The sequence below is a fragment of the Cynara cardunculus genome (genome assembly GCF_001531365.2).
Source record: "Cynara cardunculus var. scolymus isolate 2C chromosome LG 1, CcrdV1, whole genome shotgun sequence".
NCBI lineage: Eukaryota > Viridiplantae > Streptophyta > Magnoliopsida > Asterales > Asteraceae > Cynara > Cynara cardunculus.
This window is the reverse complement of record NC_037528.1, coordinates 45310253-45329658: the sequence shown is the minus strand read 5'-3', so window position 1 is coordinate 45329658 and position 19406 is coordinate 45310253. Positions and strand designations below refer to the sequence as shown.

The window sequence follows — 19406 nt, the reverse complement described above, 5'->3', positions numbered from 1 at the left end:
TCACCATAACCCGACACAATCCACGTCGGGAAGAAATCAAAGAACTTCCTTAGGAATCCTACAAGATCCATTGGCTCTTTTTTCTCTAACAAATGGTCAAAACTTCATCTAGGTCCCTTATTGCCCAACCTGATAGCAGACAGCTAACGCAGTTCCACTTGTTGAACCAGTTCTATGGTCGGTCCTAACCCCTGGATCCCGGGGACTCTGGTAAATTACTCCCGTCCAACAACAAAAGTTAGATTTTAGTATTCAAAAAACAAGATCTTCATTAGGCCATAACCGGAAACAAATTGTGCTTGTTCTTTCGCAGAAGAACAAGTTCCTGGAGTGCTAGTAAAATGTGCAATATATGGTCGTTTACTCGCCTAGAGCGTATGATTCAGTATAATATGATCGTTAGAAAAACAGATCAAGAACCATACCCATTTCACCAAAAACAATCAACTAGATAAGAGAAGTAGCAGGATCATATGCCAATTGATTTATACTCTCAACTCTTGCTCCCAATTAGCCGCTCATGTACTTGCACCTGTGCGTTAAAAAATGACCAAATTATCAGATCAAAATTTGCAGTTCTAATTCAATCATGACCGATACCCCTTTCAGCAATTTTACTATAATTGTAGCAGATTAAACAATCATGGGATTCCTATGTATTCTAGGAACTGTTTTCAAGAAAGGAATCTGCAAGAGTTTGTACATAGTGAAGGGTGGTAGCATGTTCTGAAAACTAACAATTGATTTAGTGAGACAAGAAAAGGATAAAAGGATCAGTTTTGTCATTCAGGCAATTTATTCAGCAGCAAACAAACAGCAATTTAGGGGTCATTTACCAACATAAACTGAGTAAGCGCTTATCGGATAAGAGTCACCACCTCACTTACCTTTACCGGGTAAGATCCTTGGTCATCAAAATGGCATAGTATATGCGTCTCTTATTCTTTTTTTTTTATTAACCTGGATATCCAACCCGCTATGCGAGCCAACTAATCTCAGGGCAACCATCTGCTTTGCAGATAGCCCGGAGTCACCGCATTTGAACCTCCGTGGCCACAAAGGGATTTTTATTCCTCTTTGGATTTGAACCTGGGACCTCCTGGTACTTTTGACCTTTGGAGCCAAGCTCAAACCAATCAGGCATCTCTTATTCGGTAAGCACTAACAGGGTTAAGAGTCACCACCCTAACTTACCGGGTAGCATTCTCGGTTAGCAAAATGGCACGGTCAGTAAAAACCATCATCTCTTACCCAGTATACAGGGTTTAACGAAATAACAGACAAACAGCACCTTAGTATTGTTATAGATTGCATGTTTCTGCAAGTAATAAGAATTGAAAAGGTTGCCTTCTACATCTTGGAAAAGTTAAGTTGTTGCCTACCCAAACTAACCTAGGCAGCAGGTAGAGTCTCACAGGATAAATCAGTTATCGTTTCACTTAAGATATTCGTTGCTAATTCCAGATATTGGCAGGGCTAAAAATGTAATTAGTCACAAAAGGCTGACTTCATGTATACCAGCACGGAAAATATAATATTAGTAATCAATGCTTTCTTTGTGTAAGCATCAAGGAATACATAAAAATTTATGCAACATTTGATATGCCATTACCATCTTACACAAAATTGTTTATGCACCAAGCTCCGTAACTTTTCCAATTGCAACTGTTTTTCCTGTAGAAGAGAGACCAAAGCATTGCTTAGTTGCTGGCACTTTTGCCCTGTTTTTTATAATTTCTTTCCGGGGTTGGTGGGAGAAAGAGAAAGAAACAATATCGCAGGCATTTAGGTTAGAATTTAGATATATATTTAAACAGATTCTCACCTTCTGTGCGGAGTGTGAACCGACCAAGCTGCTGAAATTCCGAGAATTTCTCAATGCATATCATATTAGTCACCTGGGGAAGACATTAGAGAAACGACCATAAAAAATTATGTCTTCCAGAAAATCAGTGTAATCCTCGCTTGAAATTTGAATAAAGGACAAAGCTCTGAAGACAAACAGCACAACATGGTATTTATATGTTTTGCAGTTTTTTTGTGAGTCTGTACCATAATGAGTTGTGTGAATGGGTTCTTACTTAACTCATTAATAATAATTTCCATGGGAAAAGAGTTTTCAAGAACAGAACATTTAAAAAAAGAAAAATCCAGATATACCAAAATCAAAGCCTTCTATGGTTCAATATACTTCATGTCAACTGACCATTGATCATAGGAGGCGCTTGGTAAGCAACTAGGCAGTAACAAAATGGAGTGAATGGATTATTCCATCAAAAAAATTCTAATTTTGTCATACCTTCAAAATGTGGGTGAGGTTTTGCATGCACATGCCGCCCCCGGGTGGGGGGGTCATTCATTCAATCCAGAGATGGGATGAAATTTCTATGTTGAACCTTTTGCTTGGAATTGAAAATGGTGGTTGGTTGTCAAATTAACAAAGAATAATAACCCTGAGCATTGTTTGTTGATGATAACCAATATGACAGTTTTGGTCCCTTTTGTCAAATTATAAACTTGGAGGCAACCATAATCACAAATTGTAGTAAGGAATGACTGAGGAGCGATGATAGGAAGAGTTCTAATTGCATGTAACTGTAATGATTTATCTATAAAAAGTATTTCACTCTATCTTTACTTTTTTTTAATCACATTTATTTGGAGGCAGGAGGACATAATTCATGAAATGGGAACTTTTTGAATACATGTCAGCCTATCTGTAACTGCTTACAAGCTTTTCTCAACTGTTGTATGAAAACTAACCTGAATACGGCATATGACAACAGCACCATTCTTCACAAAGAGCACCTTCTTTTTCATAGGTTTCCTAGTTTTAGGATCAATTTGCTGCATCAGTTCAATAATCTCGCATTCCTCAACAACAGCATGAATGTGCAATATAGCCTTGTAACCAGCAGTGAAAATAGCCTAAAATAGCAAGATTAACAATTCATAAGAAATAAAATAATATAACTGATGAAGCATAATAACAAATCCAAGAAGAAAGATATTTTAGTTCCATACATTTTCCAGCAATTCAAGAATATGCAACTGAGCGACAAACTCATAAACAGCTGCTATTGGTTTTTCTGCATACAAACAGAGAACATTAAACCCAATAAAGACATCCCAAAAGTAGGACGAAGAAATGTACAGATTGCTAACAAACACAAAGGCAAGTGTTTGAACTTGGTGACTAGCCTCAACCTTCTCAAACTTGCAATATTACAGAAATACAAACACACAAAGGGTAGAAAAAGCAGTTTTCCACATGTCAGGCGCCTGATGCCATAAGTGTGTATTCAGGCACAGTGAGAGACACATGCACAGAAGCCAAAAGAAATGCACACAGAATTTGGCATGCCTGCACTCCCGTGATTCCATCTGCTCTGTATCCACCAATCTATCTATTGGTAAAAATTACCAATAATAGGGAAATTCATGCAGAATAATTCCTTGTGGATGTAATTGCAGCAAGAAATGACACTCTTAAGACAATGAAGCCTATGTTCACCGTATAATGAATCTCATCTTAATTTTTGCATGAGTCAGAGCAATTTGGGATTATAATTAAAGAAGCCATGATCCTTGAAAAGTCGTTCAGCTGGTATAAAATTGTTGTCCTGTTATCCTCTTAGTCTAATGTATTTATTTGTTTTGTTTAGCCCTAACATCAACAAGTAAAGGCAAGTGACTACTCTATCTTTGCAAAAAATTGTTCAATGCCACACGACATCCCCAACATGAAAATTTCAGTGTTAGTAGTCCTGGAACACAAAAGAGGATATGATGGTATGCCCCCTGTTTGGCATTTCCATGCCTGAGAGATTAAGATATTATATGTGTTGCTATTGATCCTAGAAGAAAACATACCAACGCTGGAAAGAACAAAACCCGATAGTATGTCTTCTTCTTCAATCCCAGATACTCGGACTCGTAGATTCTCACCAGGGGCTGCACTCCTACATCTGTCTTCATCACAATATAAGGCAACAACTTTCACTTGAACCTGCATACACAATTTATAAATGTACCCTCTTAAAGAATGGCATTTGGAATGAAGAAAGAAAAACAACAATAGGAAAAAAAAATTGAAAAGAAACCATTAAAGAAAGCACCTTGTTTGGCATAATCAGCAGGTTACTGCCCTCACGTACACTACCAGATTCTACTTTCCCCATAACAACAGTCCCCATGTCCTTGAACTTGTCGATAATAGGCATTCTGAATATTAAATATTAAGTTAGATAACAAACCTAATCAACTTATCGACAGTGCTAACCTAGAGAAGAGAAACAATTTCAAAATTAGTGATCTTAGAAAGCAAAACAAGCAACATCAAGTTATGGAATAATAACATGGCCACTAATAGGAATTATTCTTAATCAATTAGAGCAGAGTGTCAATACAGGCTGATAGAGAGACGAGCATAAAAACATAACTCGGTTAAGGAAGGGCCTGAAAGCATAGATAGTATCACAAGAATTGGAAGTGATACCTGAATGGAGCTTTTGGATCACGTAGTGGAACATCTATAACATCAAGGACTTCAAAGAGACATTGGCCATCCCACCATGGACATACAGTTTTGCTCATTCTTGTTTGCAAATTGGTACCATAAAGGCCAGATATTGGAAGAAACTGAATATCTGCAACCATTAAAAGATAACCATATCAGTACAGTTACTTGGGAGAACTTAGCGCAACAAATAATATCCAAAACTCTACAAAACCATAAGTTGAATCTCTCAATTTCAAACTAATTTATCCTACATTGAGGAAAAGAGTTAGTTTTGGGGGAATGTGATTCTCCATTTAACTTGAATAGGAGGGAAAACCAACCTTAGACAATTTTCCCCTTATCTTCAATAAACCTAATACTTCTTAACATCTTCTTGTTTGATCACTGCTATTCACTGTTGTATGAAAAACAATCTACACATAATGACCTTAGTTTACCATCCATGTTGCTCTTTAATCTTCTCACTAAATAAACTATCATGTCTGCAACATCCTAAGCGGTTGAAGCCATGAAAATCAGCTTATATCAAGGTATCGTCAGTAAATACAAATTTCATCAGCAAAGTCTGCATAGTGGTAAAATGCCTTTCTTCCAACACTGCAGTTGCTTAACAAAATTCTTTTACATTATCAGTATTTACCTGGTGCAAACATTTTAATTGCATTATTTCCTAGGATTGAACAAGGTAAAACTATGTGCATTTAGTCCCAAGCTAGGATAAATGAGGGTGCGTCAGGCTTTGCTTGTCCATCCATTGTATCTGGCATCAATGGAATTTTAGTGTTCTTTATTGATTTCATTCAAATCCCATTTCATGTATTTATTTAATTCTTGAAATGCATGATTCGTATTTGATTTTTCATTAGATTGTTTGTTAATTTATAGTAATATTTCTGGTGTACTTATTTAGTGTTAATTTGGCTCAACTTTTTTTATACAAGCACGTGTACCAATTCAGTAAGAAGAAAGCATATATAATAGTTAATATGTATTATTGATATGATTTTCACAGCTGGAGAATATCAAACACTGCAAAAAAGTACATAAGAAGACCACTGTTGCAATTTGCAGCAGCATGAGTACAGCCGCGCCACTAATCTTCGTCTGATTTATCACTGGTTACTTATGTGTCATGGCACACAACAGATAGAGATGACTAGCAGCCGTCTGTCGCTTCACCTTGATCATCTCACCACCACTGGCATTGGCGCTACGCCTAGCACCATTCACCCCAGCCACCTGGGTATGGACAAGTCCCTCCTAACTGATATCACAAGAAGTACTCCGGATGAAGCGATCAGGTTTTTCCAGACCAAATAGCCTCTTTTGACCAAGTCTACAGCCGATGGGAGGGGCATTCTTGATCTCCATAGTTATGAACGGATCTTCCAAGGCCGAATACGTCCATTAAAAAATCCTAATCTATGGATTGAAGCCTCGAGGGCTACAGGTCATGTAATGATGATAGTATGCAACTGGCAGATACACTGATTTGGTTGAGTATCTTTCTTTGTTTAGGGTATGGTTTCCCGATCTACATGCATATACATTTGTATTTTTCAGTAATCATAGTTGGAATGAATCTTTACCTGGCCAGATGCTATGATCTATTCCCCCCGAAACGTCCATGAAAGAAGTCCTAATCTACGGATTGAAGCCTAGAGGGCTATGGGGTGATGTGATGGTGAACAATATGCAACTGGCAAATATGTTCACTAATTCGATTATCTTTCTTTGTTTATGGTATGATTTCCTACTCTATGTCCATATACATTTTTACTTTTCAGTGACCATAATTTGGAATGATTCTTTACTTAGCCACACCAAATGAGGTGACATATATCTTGTATTTTTCAGTAATCATATATCGGAATGAATCATTATTTGGCCAGACCAAACAGGGTGATATAAAATCCCCCCAAAACTGACGAGCAAAAAAGGAAGTGAGTTAAACAAAGTAGAAGCAACTTGGACAAAGAAATAAAGTGGCTTCCACATTACTAGAAAAAGTGAGCCACCGGTTCAGGTACAAGATATTGGTTCTCCTTGAAATGCGTTGAATCCTTAATTGTATCAAAAGCAAAAATTATTGAAATGATCACATGTTTTGGTATTTGACCATTTGTCTCTGAAAAAAAAAGCTTTAATATAGCATAAACTGTTGTCTTTTCCCCCAAAGGAAAAGGATGCAGAAAAAAACACAGTTGTTTCTGAAGCATTTCCACCAAAGTAAAAACTAAAAACAAGTGAAAAGGTACAGTTGTTTATAAAGCAGTCCACATACTATATGGTGGGTCACACCCTTACATGTTGATACAGGAGTATCTGAAAACAATTGGTAACCCCACAACAGCGAACTTATCATGCATGGTAATCAATCAATGATTGTCCTACCTGCTATATCTCATTACTATTTCTAATAACTATAAAGGATACACCCTACCTTTTCTTGCTTTCATATCCTTTTTCTTGCTTACAATAAATAGTGGCCATGCACATGCAACATAATGTAGGTGGCTCCAGCAGTTTTTGGTGATATATTTGGCTTGGGAATATGATGAAAATGGTTCAGTCTTGCAAAAATGTGATTTGCCTCGATTTTCAGCTAATTTTGCCCACAAAAGGAAGACAATCTCTTTTTAAGCGAAAAGTAGCAGGAAATGGTACTGATTTGTCCTTGCCCTCATCTTATTGGCTGAATATTTGGGGCGCTAATTTTGTCAAGAGCCTGTATAATAGAGGTTCATGCATTCTGATAGTCAGTTTTGATGATGTGAAATTTCAATAAAGAGCAGGCTCTATTTTCTTGAAATCTTCATCTTCCTTTTGAGATTGTTCTTTTTAATCTTGGTGGTGTGAACTTTCCCTTCCCTCTTGGTGGTTTCATCTTCCTTTAGAGATAACAGTTGTTGGTTCTTTATGCTTGTCTCTAATTTTCTGTCTTACAATTTCAGAGCAACAACTTCATTGTTTCTGTACAGCAACAATTTTCTTTCTGCCCATCACATATTTCATATCAAAAGTGAACACAATATTTTGTTGTCTTGTAAAATTCTGAGTATACATCTTTTTAAAGCGCCCCTTTTTAATTAGGACAGAGAAGAAGACTTATATATGGTATTTTTCAAGACATTAAAATCCTGCTTCAAGTCATGTAGGTTTGTTTAATAATACAAAAAAATCCTATTCACATATGCAATATGCCATGCAATTGAGATGATCTCTACGTGTAATAGAATCAAATGATAAGGGTTCAAGTCAATAAGTCCATTTACGTCCGTCATTAGGTGACAAAAAGATACCAACTTAGTCATCTAACTGAAAACCATCCAGATCATGTCACCACTTTCAAATGGGATATCCTCGACATTGGGGAGCCATGAAGCCCGATACAGTAGCACTATCATGATGGTTTAGACTGCAAAAGCCTCAATCTATTTGGTACCTACCTATTATAGTCCTACTTTTTGTCTCGTGCCTATAGAGCCTTCCAGGCATACTCTTGCTAATTCCAACAAAATCATTCTTTGTTTGGATACCACACACACATCAAAAATCTGGTTGATGAGCTTAGAGTGTTTCCTTTTGAGTTCTAATCCTAGATACTAAAATTAGTGGCTTGACAATTAGTCCGATGGTCATACTTCTAGGGCGCTGTAAAGCAACTAGTATTCAGTACACATACTCTTCTGAAAGAGACACATAAAGAGCCCCAATAGTGAGGTGTTACAGATGAACCTTTTGATTTTTCTTTAGTTGCACTAATGCACGAATGCCTTCTGTCAGGAAGGAGCTGATTGGCAGGGGTTGTATGCTGGGCAAGGGGACTGGTAGAGATGTTTGTCATGGATCTCGGCGTTCCGCAGAGGCACTAACGGGGATGTCTTCCTTCTACTAAGTTTCACTACTGTCATAATTTTTAATCATGGGAAATGGACTAGTTCTTCAAGTTGAGTTAGCTCGACGCACCGCTTTGCCTTGGATTCCCAATTCAGTAAGGAAGAACTCTGCTTGATATGGGTCTATCCTTCTTCTAAGGAGCATACTGCCCCTCATTTTTCTATAGCACAATAAGGTACTTCCACATTTATGATGCTTTCTTTTCTTTGTGGATTATAGACCCTGGTGCAATTAGATCATATGACAGAATAAGCATATTCTTCCCAGGTTGTCCCTCTCTACTTGTCCCCCAATTACATTCAAAACATATGAAGCACTGATTCACAAAGATCTATCTGGTATTAATCTTTCAAACATTCTTTATATGCTTACTTTCTATCTATAAGAAAATTTAATCTTTCAAACATTCTTTATACTGAAGATATGGATTGTTCTCTAATAGTCTTCTATTTGTGTCATCCTAACACACCGCATTGTTATTAGGGGAACACTGTAGTTATAAATCGCATGCCCTCTTAAGAGTTTTAGAAAGACATTCCATACCAAAGACTTTTCAACGATATAATCCTTTGAAATACTACTCTATAAATCTTTGATTATAGATAATATGAGCATGATTTTGCATATCATACCACTAAGCTCCTTGAACCTGGTTTGCATTTTCCAAGTCATCCTAACCTCAAGTGCATATGTATCTATTCTTGCATTTTTGGAGGTACTAGAATAAGCTTTTCATAATACTCTAACTCACTGACAATCAAGGTTCTAAAATGTCGTGAGGCGTGGCATGGTTACAAGATCAAGCATCAAGCCTTAGGAGCTATGGCAAGGCCACAACATTTTTCAAGGTGTGACTTAAGATGGCAAGTTAGTATATGATACATAAATAAATAAATATATACATGTGTGCACATATATGTTCTCTCCTATTACCCAATGATATTGAACAATTTACTTTCATAAAAAAACATATAATGATAACATATATGTATATATCTTAAAAGAAGTCAAAAGCTCATAAAGGTGTAAAAAGTAAAAGTAAGGCAAATCTTCAAGAAAGAAAATTAAAAAGTCAAATAACATGTTAAAAGAACCTCGCACCATGACGGGCCTCAAGTCGCCATGGCCGACACCACAGCTTACACGGATGCCATGGCCGGCACCACAGCTTACACGGCCGCCATGGGGGTTAACGTGGCATCATAGACGTGCCTCACACCATGGCATGCCTTTTAGAGCCATGTTCACTGTATCACTTTTAAAGAGCTTTCCCCTAGCCCTACTAACACATATCAGAAGCAAAGAGGCGCAATAATATAGAACCTACCAGCACGGAAACACAATACATGTTCAAGAAACTTATAGTTGTACATCTAATATGCCTCCATAACTTCTTTTGAATTCCTCGACATTCGATTGCCTAGATGAAAAAGAACATATGGTAAGCTCATAGACCAATTAGGTTTCCCACCAACACTCAATAACCAGACGTGGCCCTGATCCGAATACAAAACTCCTCTTCTTGGAGAGGACTTGAGATACCTCAAGATCAATAACAGGGAACTCCATTGACAGTGGTGGTTAAAAATAAACCGACTCATGGTGATAGGGACAGTTTAACTTGAGATTCCCAAATCCTTTATAACAGCGAACACTGGATCTTTTGCTGGTGTTGCTATAAATTATCTTTTAACAGGAAAGCAGCAAAGGAAGATTCATTGATGAGCCCTTGAGACGCTTTATGAGAGGGAGCATCTCTACCAGTAGGTGAAAAGTGGACGAGGAAGGCGATATTGCAAAGTGACATAAAAGAGAGGGTTGGAATGAAGCATGCCGAGGAGCAGGCCTCCTATACATGTGAATCCAACTAGCTCACCAAAATGTTCCTTCTACGCATGTGGACCAGAACTTTAGAGAACAAAGTCGATAAGCTCATCGTAGAGCTTTTTAGAACGTGTTAAGTACTCTGTCATTGTAATTTTGTAAGGTAACCTTATATTATGTGAAGGTTGTAACCTTCACACATGTAAGGGTTGTCACAGGTCTCATGACAAACCTTCACACGATATAAAGGTACCTTCACCTTTTCTCACCTTCTCACGAAAAGGGGTTGTTCTCACCACAACCCAACCCTATATATATAAGGGCAGGTTCAAAAAAGAAGGCTAATATCGTGAGAAGGTAAGAAGGGAAGGTTCATATGTGAATCATTGGAAAAATCCATTTGAAGATGCATATGTGAACCCATATGAATAATTTGTAACTTAGGTTATCTTTAAATAGGTATATATATATATATATATATATATATATATATGCATCTTTAATCTTCCCTTCTTACCTTTTCAAGATACTTATCCTTCTTATTTGAACCTCCCATATATATATATATATATATATGACATCGCATAGTGGATACGGAACCTTTTCAAGAGGATAGACTATCACAAAACAGAACCAGATGACCAGAAGCTTATATTAACAAATCATTATAACATTGTAAATCAATGTGCAGTAATAAAATCTCAAGTTGCTTAACAAGACCAAGTGAATTTTTTCGGTCTTCGTTGATTATATACGTACTGATAAGGGTATAAGAACAGCCATATTCTCCCCAGGTTACAAGAAATTATGAAGTACAAAAAGTGAGTAGATCATGATTTAATAGTTAATAAAAGTGACTAGAATTTCAAATGTCAACAACAGTAATGATATTATTTATTAACAGAACAGAAAAATAAAGAAAAACTATAAATCTTTACCTTTTTTCACATTGTATCCTGAAGACCTTAAAAAGGGGACCATCTTTGACTCAATTTCATCATACCTACAATATAAACAACATTGCAGTAAAGATAAGAATTAAATTCCTGTTATGCACCACACAACACTTAAAACTGGCTATAGCACCTCTCCTTTGACCAGTTAACGGTTGAATCGTCCATTTTATTGACAACAACCAGCAGCTTTGAAACACCCAAAGTCTTTGCAAGTTGAACATGTTCACGCGTCTGTCCACCTCTCTCATATCCAGTTTCAAATTCCCCTTTTCGAGCAGATATGACCTGAGAGAGTGTGTGTGATGACAAAAATACAACTAAGCTATCACGTTACAGGATAACAAGACTTTTTTAAAGCAAAAGCTTACCAGTACACCTATATCAGCTTGAGAAGCACCGCTAATCATATTAGGTACATAACTTTTATGGCCCTGAAAGATGAACAATTTCACATAAATAATGATCACTGGAAAATTCAACATCCATTTTTATTTGGGTAAAGAAGGTATTTTTCTATTCTTTGTGACATTGACCACAATTATGATTCGTATTTGCATTTTGGTGGGTTGGTCTGGTATGAGAACTTATGGAAAGAGTATATTGCGGCATCTCAATGCACACAAGATAGAGAACCAGGAATGGTATCATAGATAGCAAGTTTGTCACTGCAAAACAGTCTGCAATGCATTACACATGGTCAGAACACCATCAACTTATGTGATTCTCTTTCAGAAGATGGACTACTCTGATTCTAAGCTCATAAACATAAAGAAAGCCATAGCTAAAAGCACTTGGCACCTAACAGCTTTGTAATTTGAGTAACTGTCACTTTTCATTCATCTATAACGAGTTTAAAGAATTGAAGCATCTACACTATCACTGCTAGTCTGCAAATAGTTAGTAAGTTCCAAGAGGGCGAGCTCCCTGTAACATATTTAAGTCAACAAGAGAAATTCTTTTCTATACTATGTAAGCAATATGCCTATATCTTGATGACCCCCCTCCCAAAAAAAATGAAACAAAACTGAAGGGAGGGAGAGAAGACCTCAAACCAAGTTTCCAGAAATATAAGCAATAAGAAGCTGTTTCTTCAAAATTTCCTTCTTGGATAGTTGGGAAGAGAATCACAGATTTTTCCATGCAACTACTAAAATACTTCTAACCCCAAGATTAAGAAGTAACAACTTCTCCACTGGGCAACAGTACAACAATCCAGAAAAAAAAAATGCATTAGCATGTAACATAATTGGGTCACCGTTGAAGCTTTACACGATCAAGTAGCAGACCTTGTGGTACCATTAAAGTCACGCCACTATGTGTGTGTTTAAATTCCTTCTGGTTAAGCATGTCCACATATAGCTACAACACACTTTTAAGTTGCAAGTATTGAAAGTAAAACATGTATAAAATCTGGTTAGCAAGGAGTGCACTCTAAAAGAGGAAAGGCACAACTTAGTAAAACTGCAATCAATTATAGTTCAAACAAACACCAAGGAAAATGCAATAATGATTTGAGAAAACTATTTCAAGTGTTTCACATTGAAGATGTATGAACCAGCCTCTTTGGTTAGTAAATGAACATTTACTAAAAACCAGTGTAAACCAGTTATTATAAAATCCTATATTTCTCCTACTTCCTCTCTTCATTTATTCTAAAATAACATTTTAAAATCACACAACCTCTAGACCATCATTAATCACACAATTAAACCATGAAATTTTGCATGGACCTCCCCATTCAATGTAAGTAGGTATAAACAGCTTTGAAAAAGAACCAAGATTCATGATAACAAGAGTTTTTACTTTAACTTGATCTAACAATCATCTTAAGTCATCAGTAGCTTCTGTGGAGAAAAAATATAATATATTGACGAGGACTTCTCAATTGGCAACGAATTCTTTTTAGGTCCTTGAAAGACCTGACTGAGACAATTATAACATCTGACACATCCCCATAAATAAGATAGCATGACAAGTGATCTCACTCCTGACCTCAAGAGAATCATGGTGAAGGAAGTTACCGGTGCATCCAATATGGTATATCGTGTAGTCTCTGTCTCAAAATGTGCTCGTCCAACTTCAACTGTTTTCCCCTACAATACAATGAGCATTTGCCATTAAAATACATGCATCAAGCATGAAACTAAAACCACCAAAAAGTTTTAGCTCAATCATCAAGAAAGTAATGGATAACAATTTTTAACAATCTTCTAGCCTAAAATGAAATAGGTAGAAAAAATACCTTCGCCCTCTCCTCTTCATTGGTATCCATAATATATGCCATATACCTAGTATAACATAAAGGGAACGCAAGTGAACAAAATGTGGCAAAATAAAGCTAAGTACTTCATTTCAAAATCAAAGGAGGCCCAGAAAAGACACAACCACAGATGTCATCTACATAAAAATCGAAAGGAAATAGAGAGCCATCATTGTAAGGTAATAGCAGAGAACTCAATGATATTCTAAATGGTAATCATTTATGTAATCGCTTCCTACACTTTCTGGGTATCACATTGATGTTTCATGCTTCTAGCAGCCACTTTTGCCATTGCTGCCATCTGATGCCGTCATGAAACCCTGCTGCTATGCCATTATGAAACCCTGCTTCCGCTGCCCTCAAATCTTGCTTCTGTCGTCAAAGAAACCTCATTGACGCCACAGGAGCAAACTCTAGAAGATGCAACCAGGAGCAGTAAGTCTCGAAACCTTGCTTTCAATCGATTTTGTCTCCGTTTCTGACCCAAGGTTAAACAAATGGCACTCACCTTTTCATCATCATGGGAGACAAATTCCCGTTCAAAAATCAACGTACAGTGAATTCACAGTTCCATGTATAATTAATTTTTCAGTAATTTTGAATAATCTAGTTAAAGTCGATCAATTGGTCTCAATGGAGTGTATGTGTCCAAACCGGCCTTGGAAGTTTGGATAAGGATGATTATTTGAGCCAAGACCCTACGAACCCAAAAGTCTGGGAATGGAAGCTCAATGATAGTGGCATCCAAATGGCCTTACAGAATTAAATGGAACCACAGGTCCTAAGCATTGTTGAGATCTATCCAACCACAAAGAATCATTATCCCATACTTATTTCGTGTTTGGAACCTACTTCATATGCAAGTAGACTGACTTCGAACTCATCGAGTACCATATCAGACTACCGAAGCTATATGAGGAGTTTCGAGTTCTTTTCCTTGCTCTTAATGTTAAAGTTCAAGAGGAGGGTTTAGCAAAAATGGACATGATGAACTTCAATTCAGGATTGTCCGTCCAATATTCCGGTGCTTATTCCCTATTATTGAGTGACTCAACATCTCATTCCTTGGCATCCAAGTATCCCATGCTCGAGAAATGTCCTCAAGTAACTCCCAATCACAATCCTCCAAAATGATTACCATTTGCAACTTCTAGTGCCAAAAATATTGAAAGTAAAAAGGTTAAGATGATTCGATGTTTTTGCAACTATGGGCATAACCAGTATAACTGCCCAAACCATCCCGGTTTTACCCTAGATCTCAACTGCCCCTGTGTCCTCTTTTGAGCTCGGGTAGCATCTACAAATAACATCATGACTCAAGCCTTCCATGATTAAAGTTTCTCTTGATTCCAACATGAGTACTCCAGCCATGTTCCATCTACTTCTCGTGCTAATACAACACAATCAGGAAAAACATCTACTTGTTTTTCTGCATGCTTGGTCTTATCCTAGGTTATTGACTGGGACAAAGACCTTATATCCAATCTTAAACTGATATACCTCAGAATCCATTTCATCTTGCTAATGGATCTTCATGTCCAATTACAAGTATAAGATCCAGTAGTAACCTTTCAAACCAAAGTTTGCCATTTGTTCTTTATGTTGCTACTTTTCCAATTAGTCTTAACATATATTATCCATATTACTAGAAAACGCAATTGTTCTGTAACTTTTTTCCCACCAATTGTGTCTTTCAGGAATCGGGAACAAACCAGTTGATTGGCGAAGGTTTTGAGTCTCGTGGTCTCTACCATTTGTGTCTTTCAGTAATCTAAAGCATGGTCTCCTAATATAGCTCACCTTTAGTATATATACATTTGTAGTCTCTTCTAATAAAATGCAACATATAAATTCCGCGAATCACTTACACTATATAATAGCAAAACACATCACAATACAACATAACAACACACAACAAATAAGGTAAACAAATAACAAATACCAATTAAAACACCAGAAAAAGCTTACCAGCTCTCTCTACTTTTATCCTTAGCTTCTTTCTCATATTTTTGGATTGTGCGCTCATCAACTTGGCCACTGAGGTATAGTATCTGGCCTCCAATGGTAGACTTTCCAGCATCTTTAGCCCATATCATGAACAAAATTGCATTAGATGATGAATTGTAAGGGTCTCTATGGACTATACTCTAAAGTGATTCATTGTTCAACAAGACTAGTGAAGATGAGAATGAACTTAAAGATACTTTGTCCTCACTGGTTAAGATGGCGGACCATATAAGCAAACAGATATTGCAGCGTTAACGAAGGGAAGAGGAAAATAAATCATGAAGTAATGTTTGTGATTGGAAACATCAAACAGAATATGAACCCATCCAAAGACAATCTAAGAGGATCATAGTGACAGTAAAAAGGCATGTAATCATAATTTATGCGATGGCCCATAAGCAAAACAGAACTGCTTGAACACCAACCCCCCTCGGCCCCATGTGCACCGGGGGGAGACACACCAATGAAGGATGAAGATGAAAAGGAAGGACTGAACCTGATGACAACTACATACTAACCACAGCAATTGCTGAGCTCAATTATCAAATGAACTTTTATATCACAAGAAAATATGTTAAATACTTAAATATGCCTTCAATTAGAGTTGGAAACTGCAAATCAATCATCTTCCATGAGTCAAAAATTATGAAGAATAAGTAGGTGATAATCAAATAATTGGAATCATAGGCCAACTTGAGGAAACATGAGTAAGCGAACACAAAAATGATGTGTGCACAGATAATATGAACAAAAATCGGTAGTTCATAAATCAGTTCATACACTCGGTGAAATCGAACTACGTAGAGAAAATCAACCCACCAACATGACCGATGAATACCACATTCAAGTGTCTCTTCTTATTCTTTTCCACATCATCTTCGACAAGTTCTGAAGCAGAAGTCGTTTGCTCTTTCACTGGAATTGGAAAAAGAATACGCTATTGAGAAATTAATACATATACCAGAAGCTATATCTCTGCTTCAGAACAAGCATTCCGAGTAAATGTAGACATAAACAAAGAAATATCAGAAAACAAACCTTCAACAGCAGCTTTTGGCTCAGAATGCACTGTCTGGGACTCAGCATCCTCCTCCATGTGGGAGGCAGCATGTGACTCGTCCCTTAAATCTGAAAATGTTTAAAATCTCTTTACATAGTACTCATGGCAGGACTTAACCCAACATTATATTTATATTACATGTACAATAACAACTAATGATAGTGACAATTCCTTGAGAATATCGTTGACAATTCCTTGAGAATATCGTTAACAGCACATTTCAATATTTTCAACAAGTGAGAAAAGAGAAGCAACATTATATTTATATTACATGTACAATAACAACTTATGATAGTGACAATTCCTTGAGAATATTGTCAACAACATATTTCAATATTTTCAACAAGTGAGAAAAGAGAAGCAACATTATATTTATATTACATGTACAATAACAACTTATGATAGTGACTATTCCTTGAGAATGTTGTCAACAGCACATTTCAATATTTTCAACAAGTGAGAAAAGAGAAGCTCTAGAGAGAGAGAGAGAAGATAGAAGAGGATAAAACAACGCTAAACAGACTGGGATCTTAAACGCTTAAAACAGCAAGATCTTTGTAATTCCATACCGACTATAGAAGTGGATACATTTTTAAGTCAAAACTATAGGTCTTGTGGCATACCTACTACCATACAAGTAAAGCTCAGGATATTGAACATTGTTGATCAATGGTGACGTTAATATATTATAGGCCAGATGTACAGATCTACACACTCGCCTGAAACAAGTTCAAACTGTTCTCCCCAGGATGTATATAATAGGTTAACACTTGAGAAAAGAAATATGAAGACAGCGATGAGTTCCTTAATTCTGATTTCCTGGCAATGAGCAAATGACCTTAAGAAAGAAAAATGAATAGCACTAGAATTGGCATCAGGCTCATTGAATCTTAAGTTTTGTTTAATGTATCCCCACTAGACCACCTTAACAAATGGTAAAAGCATACGAATCTCATTAGTCATGAGAAGTTCCCAAGTATAGTGAAAAAACAGAAATGATGGATTCTTCTTACCTTCTTCCATGTTATCAGGAGCTGCAGGCTCTTCAGGCTCCCCGCCATTCTCATTAGGCACCACCTTACCACCTTCAGCTAACATTTAATGAAAAATTTTAATTACACCACAGAAATTGCAGTATCTCCTTGTCCCCTTCAAACTATGAAACTACTCTTAAATAAATTCACAAGCGCAACAAAATCAGAAAACATCATAACGAGAACACCTTCGAGGCCTAACTAGCAATTTTCATTGAAGGACGAGTAACAGATGAGTATATACAGTTCGTAAAATCAGCCTTCCAAACAGAAAGTAGATAACCGATAAAAAACACTGATGCTCGATTAAATTAGATCAAGGATACCTACCAGATGAATCAAGCTGCAACGCACGAATGTCCTCCTCGATATTATCTATGGTTGAAGAAAAAATCCAATAAGCCACTTTGATAATATACAAATATGTAAGGATTAACAGAAATAACACAAAATAGGAATTCGATTATTGAACTCAAATCATCTTCATTAACTAGTAAAACATGATGAATTTGAACGACGAAGCTACGATCTAAGATCATAAACAGATTAAAAACAGATTCAAATAGAGAAAACCTTACCCATTCGGTGAACTGATGATTCACAAGACAATAAGAAATTTCACTTAAACCTGAAGTAAAAGGAACAAATTCATCCCTGTTAGATGAGCAGAGAAGATGAAGAAATGAGATTGAGATTGAGATTGAGAGAGAACGTACTAACTGACGAACACTGAGATGCTTGGCGTCGCTGCTGAAAGACTGCAGGAGAAGAAAATTTTAGAAAAGAATCAGGGGGTGTACTTTATATACATACGAATTTCAGCTTAACATCGGTTAATATTTTATACTATTTTTTTAATAAAAATATTTATTGCAGGATATTTTCTGAAATAATGGACTCTCTCAAATAAATTTGACTTTGAAGAAAATAGAATAGAATTAATCGTATATTTAGTTGGAATGGATACTGTTAAATGATTTAAAATATGCGTATTTGGTTGGGAAAATAAAGCTTCGGAACTGAAATGAATCAACAATAAATGACCAAAATACCCCTTTTATAAAGATGGTGGTCGAAGGTGGTTTAGATTGGTAGTGTTCAGCAGTGGTTCAAAACGGTGGTGGTTTAGATTGGTGGTGGTCGTCGGTGGTTCGAAACGATGGTGGTTGGCGGTGATTTAGATCGATGGTTCAGAATGGTGGTGGTCGATAGTGGTTCATAACGGTGATTTAGATCGGTGATGGTTGACGGTAGTTCAAATCGATGGTGGTCGACGGTGGTTTAAAATGATAGTTCAGGTTGGTGGTGGTCGATGGAGGTGGAGATCGGTGGTGGTTCAGATGAAGGTCATATGAGTCTGGGTAAATCGAGTAGGGAAGATGCAGATAATTTTGTCTTTTTGAGAAAAATGAGATGGAATGGAATTCTTTCTCGATTATAATAGAATGACCAAATCCATAAATGACAGAATGTGTGGAATTCAATTCCATTTCATAAGTAAGCAAAACGCATAAATGGAATTTGGTAAACAGAATTGATTACTCTGGTAAACAGAATTGATTACTCCAATTCCTGTATATTCCATCGTAATCATGTGAATAAAACGCCCCCTAAAGTTATGTTTGGCAAACTAGCTATAAGCTAGTAATGGCTTATAAGTTAGTTGATGCAATAGATCACGTATGGTAAAAAAAAACTAGCTGATAAGCTAAATGAAAATTGTAAAATGATAAAAAAAAACATCTTGAAAAATTAGTCAATTACAATATTTATAATTAAAACAAATCTTTAATAATTTAATAAAGTAATTAATACAAACAAGATAGTAAAAAAAATATAATTG

General features: G+C 36.5%; 1 protein-coding gene across 5 annotated transcripts; it reads right to left on the bottom strand.

Moving 5' to 3' along the window:
* Positions 1-229: 229 nt before the first annotated feature.
* On the bottom strand, positions 230-18322 carry LOC112499997 (eukaryotic peptide chain release factor GTP-binding subunit ERF3A-like). 5 transcript variants are annotated; one of them, XM_025103262.1, is made up of 20 exons: positions 18280-18322; positions 18142-18191; positions 17894-17938; positions 17543-17620; positions 16508-16597; positions 16289-16384; positions 15431-15542; positions 13445-13490; positions 13224-13295; positions 11571-11633; positions 11333-11487; positions 11185-11249; positions 4499-4649; positions 4119-4224; positions 3874-4009; positions 3025-3089; positions 2764-2928; positions 1826-1898; positions 1613-1674; positions 230-532 (listed from the first exon to the last, which is right to left on the bottom strand). In XM_025103262.1, exons 2-19 carry the CDS (start codon positions 18143-18145, stop codon positions 1631-1633), a joined length of 1566 nt encoding a protein of 521 aa, XP_024959030.1. In that variant the 5' UTR covers positions 18146-18191; positions 18280-18322; the 3' UTR covers positions 230-532; positions 1613-1630. The 5 variants fall into 5 exon arrangements, with proteins under 5 accessions (XP_024959030.1, XP_024959025.1, XP_024959037.1 ...); XM_025103257.1 differs by having other exon boundaries at positions 1621-1674; XM_025103269.1 differs by having other exon boundaries at positions 1621-1674; positions 17543-17614.
* Positions 18323-19406: the final 1084 nt, after the last annotated feature.